Source organism: Aethina tumida, chromosome 3 (genome assembly GCF_024364675.1).
Source record: "Aethina tumida isolate Nest 87 chromosome 3, icAetTumi1.1, whole genome shotgun sequence".
NCBI classification, from domain to species: domain Eukaryota; kingdom Metazoa; phylum Arthropoda; class Insecta; order Coleoptera; family Nitidulidae; genus Aethina; species Aethina tumida.
The window spans coordinates 14920102-14934950 of NC_065437.1; the positions used below are offsets into that span (position 1 = coordinate 14920102).

Sequence of the window (14849 nt, forward strand, 5' to 3'; positions counted from 1 at the left end):
CTATTTTTTGCATTTTAATTTTATAATAATTTATTTTTCTTTCATTTGGTTGTTCATATAAATAATATTTTTTTTTTTTTAATTTTAAATTTGTGGATACTTTTTTATAATGTAATTTCATTGGAGATGTTGTTTGGAACGTCTTTTAGGCGAAGCACAAAATTTCAAATTAATTTTACACAAAATAACTCTCAACAAAGGCTCCATTAACCGTCTGGCAACTTCCAACTCAGGCAATCGCTCAATTCCCAAGATCCGAACACGGCAACGGTCGTTGTCTCGAACAACATGAACATAATCTTCCAGCAGCCTAAACCGAACGTTAAAAAATCATGCTTCCCGCTGCGTTCATTATCTTTATCTCGTCTTGCAACTAAATTGCGGCGGCGTAGCAGGTCTGCTTTCGCGGCCGTTCCCCGAGTCCGTTATCTTGCCGAACATAATGATATTGCCTTCGCCGCGGGTAAATACTAATTAAAATCTTGTTTTAAATGAAAACAATAATTGTTCGCGGCGGGACGCACAAAAAATTACGTCTGCTCCATTTTCCCGGCGATTGTTTGATAGATTAATCTCGCTTTAATGGACTTCTGACGTTGTATTCTGATCGTCTAATAATGTCTTCAAACCACCGACTAACCTGATTAAAATTATGAACCGCTTTATGTTTTCTTAAAATTATTAAAAGAAATATTATTCTTTATTCCCTATTTATTTAACAGCATAATCATTTTTACTATAGTCAATTTTTTACATGTAAAACTTTTTATATTTAAATATTATTCCCTCAATGTTTGCATTGCTGAATTTAATAAAATATTTTATTTCTATAAAAGTATGTATATATGTACATTTATTATAAACAAAAATTATTTCTATATATAAATTGTATATTTTATTCAAAAATAACAATGCCGGTATTATTTTGTTTCATTTAGAAAGAATATGCCAGATATTTTTTTAATTAATTAAATCAAATAATTAGGTAAAATTGCAAACTTTTATTTTTTTATTGTTTGTTTTATAATATATTTAAAGATGAATAATAAATTTGCATATTCATAAATATTTATTGAACAGCCATTATAAATTTCAGGTTTCAATGTTCAAATATTGAGTTTTATTTAATATGAATACGTTATATATTTATAAATTGTTTGATTTAATAATTAAGTACGAGTTGATTAAGAACGGTTGACCAGTTGTAATTGCATTACTATAAAAAAATAAAATTATCAAAATACAGTTATTTCTGATTTCGATAGCATTTGATAGTATTTAACAGTTAAGCCTATAGGCAAAGAAATTTTTATACTTACAAATATAATTATTATTAAAGATCAATTCATTAACTCATTTTTATAAATCTCATTAAAATCAAAATCAAATGAAACTCTATCTCAATTATTTTTTTCTACAGGGAGTTAATATATATGTATATATATATACATATATATATATATATATATATATATATATATATATATATATATATATATATATATATATTTAATGGATTTAACTTCTACTTAAAAAGCTTTCTATATTATAACAAATAATAAAAAACTTACTTACTTTCTTAAATGTGGTCTAAACCTTCATATTTCCCTTTGTAGAATATACAATATCCACTCTTATATGAAACTTAATAGATTTGATTGTTTAATTTACACAGTACAAAAGTTTAAAAACACCCCCACACTGATCTTTTAGAAAATTTAAAGGAGCAAAGTCATCCTAATTTTAAACGAATGATGAAATCAAATACATCAGATATGGGTGCATCCAACCATTATTGTAAATGTCAACTTTCAACAACAAATAAGAAAATATGTGTTATTTATTACTCTCCGTTTATTTAATTTAAATCTATCAAAATGTGGTCCAAATCTTGTAGGAAGTTATATTTCCTTTCATGGAATATACAATATCAAAAAATAGATTTGATTGTTTAATTTTTTGGTTACTCAAAACAAAAGTCAAAAACTCCGTCTGTATATTTAGGAAATATAAAGGAGCAAAGTTTTATTCTAATATTAATTGTTTTAAAATATATATCAATGGTGAATCATCAAAAACATATTTAAAGGTTGCGCATTCACCATTATTGTAATTAGTAACTTAGATTCTCAAATATTCAAAAGTTTCATATAATATGTATTTTAATAACATAAATTAAACACTTTAATTCAAACTCTTAATTTAATATTGTTTGTTTTATTTTATAACATAATCAATGATGAAATTATATATACGTATTCATAAATATTTATTACGCGCATTCACCATTATTACAAATTTCATATTTAATTTTCAGTTATTTTTATTTATTATTGATATTGTATATAGTATTTAAATTAAACATATCCAAGTATACTCATCAAAGGCATTCATATATATTTTATTTGTTTAAATTTAAAATATTTTATTGCAACTATTGTCAATTTTAAACATGTAAACCAAGGTTTGCCCCAAATTTTATTTTTTCTGTCGCTATTATTGTTATGAATAAATCAAGCTATTACTAAACAAGAATTGTTCTGATATGAAAGCGACGTTTGTGTATAGATTGTAATCTACAATACAACAAAAACATTCATGCAAAAAACGACGGAGCATTAACTGAATAATAAAACCAGCCACTGTACCACAATTAAACCCGAGATGTTCGCTTGCAACGTTTAAATATAATTTCACGATTTCTCTTAAAAGTTAAACAACGAAGGACGCGCGGACGTTCATTAAACGGAAAGCTTTTACTGATTACACTTTCCAGAAACGATTCTGTCATAGGACTTTTCGGTCCATTGAATCTCGGTTTGGTGCCGGACAAAAAACGGAATTTTTTTATGCGATTTTATTGACTTGTTCCAGGCCGAACTGGTGTCCGTCGAGAGCAAAGAAATCGAAAGTCATTACGTGCTGGCCAGGGAGCCGATCCACAAATGGAACTCATCGTCCGATTGCTATTTGCTAATTGAGGGCGTCGAACACACATTGCAGGTGAGTATCAGGAATAGGAATTGGCCGGAGACAAAGACGGATCAATCTCGGGTTCGGGTTTGAGTGTATTGGAAAACTCGGACCCGCATTTGTTAATTACTTTAGGCCTTTCGACGTGGGCGAATAAAGAACTGCGCTTTTTCGGTGGGATGTTTGATTAAACGTGGCTTGGGGGGTGCAGAAATTCGATTTATTCGATTTTATAACACATTTTGCTTGCATAATAAATAAGTAACTTTGTTCAGCTACTGTACGAAAATTTTAATTGCAATTTTATAGGACGCAGAATCTCCTCTTTGGCTGGCTAAGGTATTCCTTCAACTTTGTTCTCCCGCCTAGAAGTTTCTCTAAGACGAGTCTCTTTTTTTTTACGAACTTGTAAGCGACGAACTCGCACAAAGTAGAAATTTACTTTGATGATTTAAGCTCGGCCGAACGAAAAAACGAGACTCTTTTTAATTTATCGAACGCGCTCCAATAGATGCAGATTAAAGGGCTCGGGTTCAAGAGTATTCGTGGCTCATTTTAATAACGCCCGAAAGTTTTCTGATGCGAGGTAATCAGTAAATCATGACGATTCCTTCCAGTCGTACACGTAAAACAAAAGCGTCTCAACTTTTTGCACAGAATAATGTTATGTATGAGCACGACGAGAAATATGTCTGTTAAAATTTCGCGAATTCATATCTCGTCCAAGTTTCGACGTTACGTTCAAAAAGTTTTTGCTAACGTATGTGACGTTTCGCCTTATCTCGCTCTCCATAAACACTGGATGGAAACCCGGCCCACATTTTTTTGTGCCCTACGAAATTTTATGCGGTTTTTTTGTGTTGTTCGGTTAATTCATTTGAGTCTGAAAACAAAACGTAAATATGATTCGTAGTTGGGTGAAACCGGGTTTTATTAAAAATGTACAATGCTTTGTCTATTTGATGTTTACTACTACTGAAAAATAAATTATACGTGGGCTGTGTAATAAGTCTGGCTTTGACTGGAAGGGCATTTTTTTGTGTAAAATTTATTTTATATTTCAACATAATCACCTTTCTGTTCGATACACTGAAACCAAGGTTTATTATCCCATGTATTTCTTCTATAAATATACCGAATCAGTCTCAGGCGATGTACGTTTTTTGACATGGAAAAAAATATGGAATACCATTTTATTCTTGCTTAATTGTAATTAATTATAACATTTTCGGACAGTTCAAATGTAGTAATGCCTAAATACATTTTTCACTTCAATTTAGGAAAAGAATAGTTGAACTTAGCGAAAGTGGCCGAACGCAATATGACATGGCAAAAACATTAAATATTACTCAGCATGCTGTTTCAGAGAATTTGTGTTCCGCACTCAAGGTAGTGTTAAAAATCGACGTAAGCCAAGACGTCCATGAAAAACTACTCCCAAGATAGACGAAAAAAAACAGGCTTCCTCTCAAAGATCCTCAAAGATCAAGACAAATCATGGAGGAAATTTAATATAATGATCATTATTATTAATGAACCGATCTTTCAGTAAATTAGATTTATTCAGATTTGCGACAGATTAAGGAACATTTTTTAACAGATCAATAAATATTCCATACTTTTTTCACTACTCTATACAGATGGACTATATCTACGCCAGATTTCACAAAATTTAAGAATTAGAAACTAGTAAAAATCCAAGGCAAATTAAGAAATATTCTAAGATTTCGATGTAGATATGAATCAGGTTTATTTGAACACATAACTGTGAAAAAACTTTATCATCCATATTTTCATATGTAGAGCAACATTAGAAATTTTCATTTTTTCATAAAAGTTTACGTTTAAATATCCATATTATTGTCAGTTATGCAGTATGTTTGATAAAACAATACATCAATATAATTGTTTATTAGTGGGTTTAGTTAGGTATTTATTAATATTTGAAAAATACTCAAGGTTCAAAAGTAGAACAACATTAAAATAATACAACCTTACGTACATTTAGCCTTCTTTTATTTAGTATCTAGTAGCATACCCATTATTTTTAATAATTTATAAACACCTTTTCTTCATTGATTTTAGTAGCTTTTCAATATAATCGTTCGATATTTCTTTTGAATGATTTTGAACTTCTTCATAGGGTTTATTCATATTTGACAGTCTTCTTGGTGGAATTTTCCAATCAATTTCTTCGCAAAAGTTATCCATTGAGTTGAAGTCTGGGTTTTGTGCTGACCAGGGCATGACACATATTCTTTGAGAAGCGAACTATTCTTTAACAAACTTGAATGTAAGTTTCGGATCGTTGTCGTGCTGAAAGGTTCACCTTAAACTGATGTTACCTTCGTCAAATGGAAGCATATGATTCTAGAGAATGTCACGATAAACAAAACGATCCATTATTCCGTCTAACTTAACCAGTGGGGCCATGCCAAACCCAGAAAAACATACCAAACCATAACGTCTCCTCCCCCATGCTTCCCAGTGTGTTTAGTGTACTATTTTTCATTAATTGGTCCTCTCATCTATGAAATACTATTAGATTTGAATAATTGGAGCTTGTTTTCATCGGAAAACAAAATTGTTTTCCATTGCCCACTGTGCAGTTCACATGTTCTCTTACAAATAGTAGTTTGCAGAAATGAATGCCTTCTTTGTTGGTTTTCTACCATAGAAACCAGCTCTTTTTAGTCTTCGTTTTATGGTACTCACCAACATACTGAGTTCGTTTATTTTTTAATTTATGCGGTATGTGCTGTTAAAATTGTCGCGAACAACAATCGTTTTTGTTTTCCTGTTCACAGCTCTGTTAGTCTTCCGTTTTCTACCTCTTTTAGGAACTTCTTCCAGTGTATTCCTTCTGTTAAAATTGGAAATCGTCCTTGAAATGATCGATTTGTTTAAATTTAAATCTTTTGTAATTTTACTCTGTTTTTACCCATTTCGGAACTTTTTTACAATTTGTTATTTAATGTGTATTGTTAAATGGATACTTCTAGGCATTTTTAGCTTTAAGGAACGATATCGGGCACAGAAATAAATTATAAAATCAATTGTATTGAATATAGAGTTTGGTTGCTTTACTTATGAACCCTGTCCGAAATAAAATGTATATAACTACGTAAAAAAGAGATCCGTATATAAATTGAGGTACGACACTTATTAATTATAAAATTAATTTAAATTAAAAAGAGTTGTTCTTTTAACAAAATGATTATGTTTTTTAATTCGTTGTCCTACATATGAGCGATAGTGTATATAAAGTTGTTTCTATCACATCTGACCTAGTCAAGTATTTTCTACGGAGATTCCACACCCAGCACACCCAGAAAAACCAAAGCGTCCAAACAAAATCAAAATTAATACTTTACTTCCACATTTTGGTAAACTTTCCACGAACCCCCCGAAAAATTCTATCAAACGTCCCATAAATAGCCGCCGAATTCGGTCACGTACCATACACAAGCGACCGAATCAATAATTCGCGCGAGGCCTGCGAAAATTTAATAAATTAGACCGGGTGGGCGGCGGTGGTCCCCTGCGGGATGAATGTTTATTTAATATTTCTCTTGTTGTTCCGTCCCAGCCCGAGGAGGAGGCCCACGTGACAATACTGTCTACGTGTCCGTGCGAACGTGACCTGCACTACGTTATAACAACGGACGGCCGCGTCACCGATTGGGCGCAGCGACGCTACGAAGACGTTATGCCCCCGATCACGGCCAGCTCCAGCGGTGCGGTCTGCAAACTCAACTTTAGGTAAGCATCAACTTTCATGGCAAATGATAATTTTCTCTTATTACTATTTTAAATTTATTTATAAATTACAGTTATATAAAAAGGTTTATTGACAAAGAAACAAGAAACAAATATTTTCTTGATTGAATTTTTAAAGAACAAAGAAATTATATGAAAGAATACAAAACTATATTTTTAATAATTTAAACTCTATTATACACTGCGCCGCAAAATAACTAAACATCAACATTTCTTGTAATTTTAAGGCAATTAGTTTTGCACTTATGTTATAGTAGTGTTTTATATAAGAGAACTTCAACCACCATCAAATACTTTAAACAAACTAAAGAAAAAAATCATTGAAATTTTTAGAACATAATTTTAAGTATGTGGTGGAAACACTCCATATTAATGTAAATAAATTACTTAAATGTTAAAATTTTGTTATATTTCTGTAATAGAATTGTTTTTTTTTCTTTTTCAATAAATATTCATAGATTTTCATTATAACTTTATCCTTAATTTATTAAAAAAAAATAATATAAGAATATAACATACTTATTTTATTTTAGTTAATTTTTAAAAGAATTCCATAATTTTGCGGTACAGTGTAATTATGTTAAAAATAATTAAAACTGTCATTTTATTTAACTTTCAAACAAAATTCTTTAAGATTTAACTATTTCGTAGTTGACTTTTGTAACCTCGTGTTGTCTAAATATTACACTATGTTTATATAAGCTAATTAAAATGATCGACAAGTTAACAAATTTCCATTGTTTAGAAACGTAATATCGGAATCTCTCGTTGAAGTTATAGTTATGGCTAATAACTTATCAGTCTGTGTAGTCTGGTTAGTTTGTGTGCAAAGAGAAGCACTGAATCGTGGAAGCAAAGATTATTTGCTCAGAAAGTTTTCCCAGGAAACTCGATTCAATTCCAATAACTCTATTATCTCGGTACTGAAGAGAATTGTAATTTTTCGAATTCCATTAAGGGAATTATAAAGACAGTCTCAACAACCGCAGTAAGCTTTCGGCAATTGTGCAAAAAATATATATACCGAAACAAACAAGTTTTATTTGTAACGGATATGGTGCTTTGAACAATACGACTTCACAGTGATATAGGGTCCCCAAAGAAACACTTCGACACATCACACAATTTTTATTTGTTTCACTGTGCCCTAATTCCCTTCTATTTTTCTGCCGTTTATTCAGATCAGTTACAGACGATCCAACAAAATATCACATTCCCTGTTTAGTTGCGGTGTCAGTTCCATTTCCCCGATAATTAGTCGGCAACAATTGGGAATTGCACGTGCGGATCTCTAGTGTTTATGGACGGTCGGATGCCAAAACTTTGGCATCGATTATCCAACGACAGGAACGCCCGAACGCCACTACAAATCTCGTTCAGTTAATGGTCCTAGTCGACGCTGCTAATGTAAATCCGCAAACCGAAACCCAGATACCCAGATTTCTTAATTAATGATTCGCTATTTGGTTACAATTACATTTTTCTGCATTTCGATGTATTCATTTATTATACTTAACCTAAAGGATACAGTGATAACAGTTTTAAACATTATACTTATAAAATTTATTTATTTAAAATATATTCTAATTAAATGATAAATATATATATATATATATATATTACACAAAATTTTTATTTTTTTTTTAATTGCTACAATTACAAGTGGTAGCCTTAAAGAAATATATATATACATAGAGTATATATATAAATATAACGATGTTACGAAAAACGTAAAACTTTACTAATACTACTAATTCCATATGATCAAATTCCATACAATCATTTTCCATATGATTAAAATCCGTACGATCATTTTCCATACGATAAAAATCCATACGATCATTTTCCATAGGATCAAATTCCATACGATCAAAATCCATACGATCAATTTCCATATAATAAAAATCTATAGGATTAAAATCCATACGATTAAAGTCATACTGATTAAATTACATAGTTTCACTTTAATAACTTTATGGACTTTTATTTATTTACTAATACTAATTTAAAAATAAATAATTCCAATTCTTCCTGGATTCCCAAAAAATTACTAAAAACTTGCCACTAAGAATGGTGGATGAGGGATCTTTCACCAGATTCATTAATTTTTTCCAGTGTTCTTCTTTCACAGTGTTATTTTGCATTGTCGTGTTGTAGAATGAAGGCTTTTGTGTTGATAATAACCCAATATTTTTCAACTAAAGATTAGTTCACGCGTTCTTACTGATCACAATAAAGGTCTGTATTAATAGTTTGTCCAGGTTACAACATCTGAACGGTTTCGCGAAGCCCCCACTAATAACACAGAAGCGTGAGGATGTAAACTCGGCTTCGCAGCACTTCCTGGTGATTGATTTGGAGAGAACCATTGCCTTTTGCGCTTTGGATTATCCTATAGGAACCAAATTAAAAAAAAACATTTAACATTGGAATATTTAGAAGTGAACAAGTTACAATAACCTTAAAATGACTTTGGCACGCCTTCGAGATTCACAATGAGCTGACAAATGAAAATCAAATATCGTCAAGTGTAGAATTTAATTCAATAAGAAACTCTGTTTTGATTTATTCATGTACATGTTCTAATAAATATACAAATGAAATACTTTATCTTTAAAAGCAAATAACATCTTTTGAAATGTGGTATTATTATTTGTGAAAGCAAATATCAAATTATTCGAAATAACATGTAATAAAATGAAACTGATTTATTTTGATTTAAATTAAAGTTCTATAAGAAACTGCCCGAACTTTTGCAATTCCAGGAGAATTTTTTCCGAAATTATCTAATAAACTTCGATAAAACGAAACGGAAAGAGAAACAAAACAGTCAACAACAAACCCATGCCTTTCCCTAAGATCCCCAAACACAAACTAAAACTTTCTGCCTTTTGTGCGCCTGCAAAAGTCCCGCATCGCGAGACCGATATTTGCAGTTTCCGCAAAGAACATACTGACCCAAAAATTAAGCCTTCAGAGATGAACCCCGGCGGCGGCAAAGGGGCGGAAACCCGTCTTCCATAACCTCCGGCCGGTCGTCTGCGTAACTCGATCGTACCCCGATGTAATGACACACTGACATTGTTTTCCTTGTACCACCCGTCCCTTTTCATTAAAAGTCATGGAGATACGATCATTAGCGGATGCGAACGCTGTTGGCGATGCGGAATTTTGTTTTTGTATTTTGCAAGCCCAATTATACTGCTGATGGAATTTAATTATGCGTTCTATCGTTTTCAATTACCTAATCGGCTGAGAACGTTTTTAATTTGGTATTGGTTGTGTTAAATAAATGACTAAACTAGTTTTACGATAAATGGAACATAAACTCCTAGATTGTTCGTCTGAACTCAATTAGAGACGTTGCAATTACAATTATAATTAAATCCGGGTATAAATAAAACCGAGAATTGAAACTATCACCGTTTCATATGAGGAAAATAAGCTCCTGTGCTATTATCGTTAACTGGAACGAAATCATTCGGTAAAACCGCAATTATTCCATATCTCCATGGCATTAGCCATTCCAACTGCGGAACAAGGACCGTAAAAATTAATTTTTAAGGGCTCGTTTAATTAAAACATAAATTCGTACGATTATGTCGTAAAAAAGGCAATCGGCATTCAAGTCGCAGTCCATGTCCCCGTGTCCTGGGGGTGAAAAAATGAAGGTAAACGGAAAAAGAGTTTGCCGAGTGGATGCCGGCTTTGAATGGGAGACGAGGAACTAAGAACAATGAGAGTGCACTCGAGAGAATTTTTTCGTTAGTTTAAATAGTCGCGGTGCTTCAGTCGAGTGAGGTTTTATGTCGAATGAATGAAAATGTTAAAGCCCTGGCGTGTTTTATGTAAATCCGATTGCAACGTGAAATTTGATATTTGACGTACAACAACAACAAATGGTCGCAGCAATAAATATTCAAATGGGTTCGGAATTAAAATCGTGTTGCAAAAATGGACAATGTTCTCGATATTACTGGGGTCGTGTGAATTCTGGCGCAGGATGCGTTTCGAATCAAATTTGGCCGTTATTCAAAATTTAAATTCAACAAAAGAGCGAAAGAGTTTATGGTTTTGTGCATGGAATGTGGTAATTCAAAAGTCAGGTAAACACGGAATTTCCATACACCACTGATGGAAACATGAAAAATAAAAACCTATGAATAAATTCTTCAAAAATTAATTACTTTAGTTCTATCAGAAAACTTTTATCGGATTAAACATGCTGCAGCAATACACGGAACAAAATTAAATCGATGTGTAACGAAGCCTGAAATCTTCCAATAAAAATAATTCCGCCAGATGAATAATCATAAAAACAAATCGAATTTTATCGAATTGAAGCAATAAAACATTTTATTCGTCGAATTATTTTATATATCCGGAAATGGCGGGATTGTAGGAATGCCCCGCGACAATCTTCCATCTGACTGGATTTACGTGCGACCTATTTTCAATTATGATTCCGAATTTTAACGGGTTTTTTCAACCCCGTTCATCGCAGGCGATCATCAAAGTCCGGACGAGCAGGGAATACGTGTACGATCAATCCTTGTCCCATCGGTTTATGCATAAAGTGTTCCACAGTATGACGTTATTGCAATAAAAGTTCTATTTGATATTCCACAGGGGGTCGCCATATTTCATTAAAAGTTCCCGCATTTAACTACTTTGAGATAGGACTTGAATAAATTATGTTGATAACATCTTCAGGAATAAGTTTCCAACCACAATCTTGGTAAGTGGAGAAATGTACGTCCGACCACCTCTGAATACTAAGAGGGATGAAATTATTAGTCCACACGAGGAGCATCTATTGTTGGTACGTGATTGAGACCAGACAAGAATCCAGGAGTCTGGACAATGTAAACTTGTGTAATACACGTTTAGGTTGATGTCCATCTTATGAAATTCTGTCGCTGATGATAAGCTCCGCTTCCTCCCCGCATCACAAATTCAGTTGCACATGTACTTTTACTCGTCCGTAAGAATTTCGGTCGAACGAAAAGCTCGAAGTGTTTTGTCGCAACAAAGAACATTTTGTTGATTCGCTTGTAGCAGCTTAAAGAGTTTTTTCATGTAGAGTTATTTGTGTTGTTTCTCGTTCTGCTGAAACACAGATTGTATCCCGTTTTTTTTTTTTGTTCCAACCCACTTTCAGTCTCGCCATTAAAACAAACATCCGAGCCGAGACTAAGGAGTTGTGTGTGTTCCAGTATCCGAAACTGAGCAAAAAGAAACACATTATCATAATATTTATCGTTTTCTTGCTTATCCCCGCTAATTCCATACCCGAACATTAAATTCACTCGCGGCATAAAAGTAAACACTCGGAGCAACATCAGCGCGAATGTGGAGAAACGCAAAGTGCGAATGAAATGTCTCTATTGAATCGAAGTTTACGAGAGGCCCTGGGACTTTTTTTCACATCTCCGTGCAATTTTTTTGCCAGTCTGGATATTCGATTATCTCTGTTTGCCTTTGTTTTCAGGTCGTGCTTTTTCCATCCAATGTTCCCCACTTAGAATACGATTTATTGCGCGTTATGATCCTCTAATTGCGACCCACCTTGGCTTTTTTTCTCGTCGACGTGGATTGGCTGTTTTTATCCTCTCTCAGGATCAATATCGATCTGATTTACTGTTGTTGTCTTCGGACATATTAAAGGGTAAATGTAGATGTTCTTGGTTGGTCGATCAAGGCTGGTTAGGGTAGTTTGGCAGCTTTGATTGTTTGACATAGATTTGCTTCCACTTCTGCTTTTAGAATGCCATTGCCTAATGCCGTTGGTCTTTCTGATCAATAGAAGTCAGTGAGATCAAAATTACTGGATTTCAACTTAGAAAACCATATTTGAGTTGTGAAAAACCATTAAGTAAAAAATTATAATTTTGTCCATTGAAAAATTAAAAAGTACTCAATTTTTTAAAATTATTAAATTTATATATATATATATATATATATATATATATATATATATATATATATATATACATTAAAACTGTATTTTACTCCCTACGGCAATTAAATGTTGATGATTGCAGACTGCAAAACATATGAAATGAATGTTGTACGTGCAAATTAACCTTCCATTTTAAATTTAAACATTGAACTGGTGCAATTGTGTGGGAATAAAAGTAAAGGAGAGGAAATCGGCACTCCCATCAACTCGTACTGGACCGCTGCAACTGCAGTCTTTTATTTTATCCGTGCATCATTCGGACAAAACGACCGTCTATTTGGATGCGAAGTGCATTTCGGAGCGTGCCATTTAGTTTTGTTGCGCCAGTAACAATAATAATAACGCTTGATTATGTCGCGGGCGGGTTCTAAAATTAACGTAATATATACAAATGTCGGTTTTGTGCCGTCGGGTTTTATGTGCGCCCAGCGACGTAAAACGAACAAAAATGACACCGTGTGTGTGGAGTTTATAAGATAATCTCGTTGTTGAATTATTTTAAATTTATTTTTATTACCGACTTATCTGTTAACAACCTAATGTTTACGATTTAATTTAATCAAGAGACTTTTACTGTTAATATATCTCTCAATTATACTTAGTTTGGCTGCAATGCTAAAATATTATTCAAAATTTGAGAAGATAAACGATTGCATTTGTTACTTTACAATTTCAGTTTAATAAAATTTAATTTAAATAAAATTTAACATATTTTTTAACGATGATACATAAAACAAAATATTGTTATAGATTTTATTTTGAAACAGATTAAACTAAAATAAACAAAAGAATTAGCTTAAAAAATTCAATAAAGATACAAGAAAATAAATAGTATAATTTTTAAATAAAAATAAAAGTTATATTTTTAAAATTTGATAGCAAAATATCAAAACTTCATTATCACTGAGTTTTATTAATTAGATTTTCTATCTTATCTACAATAACGGTGTTATCCTATCCTACCGACAATTTTTACATATACAAAACTATATAATGAATGTCCATATCGCCTCCTACTACATTTTGATGCAAACTATATTTGTATAGTAAAATATCTACAGTGTGTTCCGGGATAGATATAAAATCTCGCTAATAAAACTTGTTTATAATGAAATTTTGTATTTTGGTACCAAATTATAGGAATATAGATTTTATTTTGAACCAGATTAAACTAAAATAACCAAAAGAATTAGCTTAAAAAAATTAATAAAGATACAAGAAAATAAATAGTATAATTTTGAAAATAAAAATTATATTTTTAAAATTTGGTAGCAAAATACCAAATTCCATTAAAACAAAGTTTTATTAATGAGATTTTTTATATCTATTTTATCTACAATAATGGTGTTGTATTAACGACAATTTTTACATATACAAAACCATAAAATGAATGTCCACATCACCTTCTACCACATTCTGACACAAACTGTACTTGTATTATAAAATATTTACAGTGTGTTCCGGGATAAATATAAATCTCACTAATAAAACTTGTTTATAATGAAATTTTGTATTTTGGTACCAAATTATAGGAATATAGATTTTATTTTGAACCAGATTAAAATAAAATAAACAAAAGAATTAGTTTAAAAAATTCAATAAAGATACAAGAAAATAAATAGTATAATTTTGAAAATAAAAATTATATTTTTAAAATTTGGTAGCAAAATACCAAATTCCATTAAAACAAAGTTTTATTAATGAGATTTTTTATATCTATTTTATCTACAATAATGGTGTTGTATTAACGACAATTTTTACATATACAAAACCATAAAATGAATATCCACATCACCTCCTACCACATTCTGACACAAACTGTACTTGTATAATAAAATATCTACAGTGTGTTACGGGATAAATATAAATCTCACTAATAAAACTTGTTTATAATGAAATTTTGTATTTTGGTACCAAATTATAGGAATATGGATTTTATTTTGAACCAGATTAAAATAAAATAAACAAAAGAATTAGCTTAAAAAATTCAATAAAGATACAAGAAAATAAATAGTATAATTTTGAAAATAAAAATTATATTTTTAAAATTTGGTAGCAAAATACCAAATTCCATTAAAACAAAGTTTTATTAATGAGATTTTTTATATCTATTTTATCTACAATAATGGTGTTG

At 31.4% G+C, this 14849-nt stretch overlaps 1 protein-coding gene across 1 annotated transcript in view; it reads left to right on the forward strand.

Annotated features, from left to right (window-relative positions):
* LOC109599705 (C3 and PZP-like alpha-2-macroglobulin domain-containing protein 8) overlaps positions 1 to 14849 on the forward strand; it is a 148314-nt gene that overhangs the window by 90991 nt on the left and 42474 nt on the right. The window contains exons 8-9 of the mRNA XM_049964454.1: positions 2875 to 3003; positions 6563 to 6735. Coding sequence (XP_049820411.1) covers positions 2875 to 3003; positions 6563 to 6735 — 302 coding nt within the window. The remainder of the gene's footprint in view (positions 1 to 2874; positions 3004 to 6562; positions 6736 to 14849) is intronic.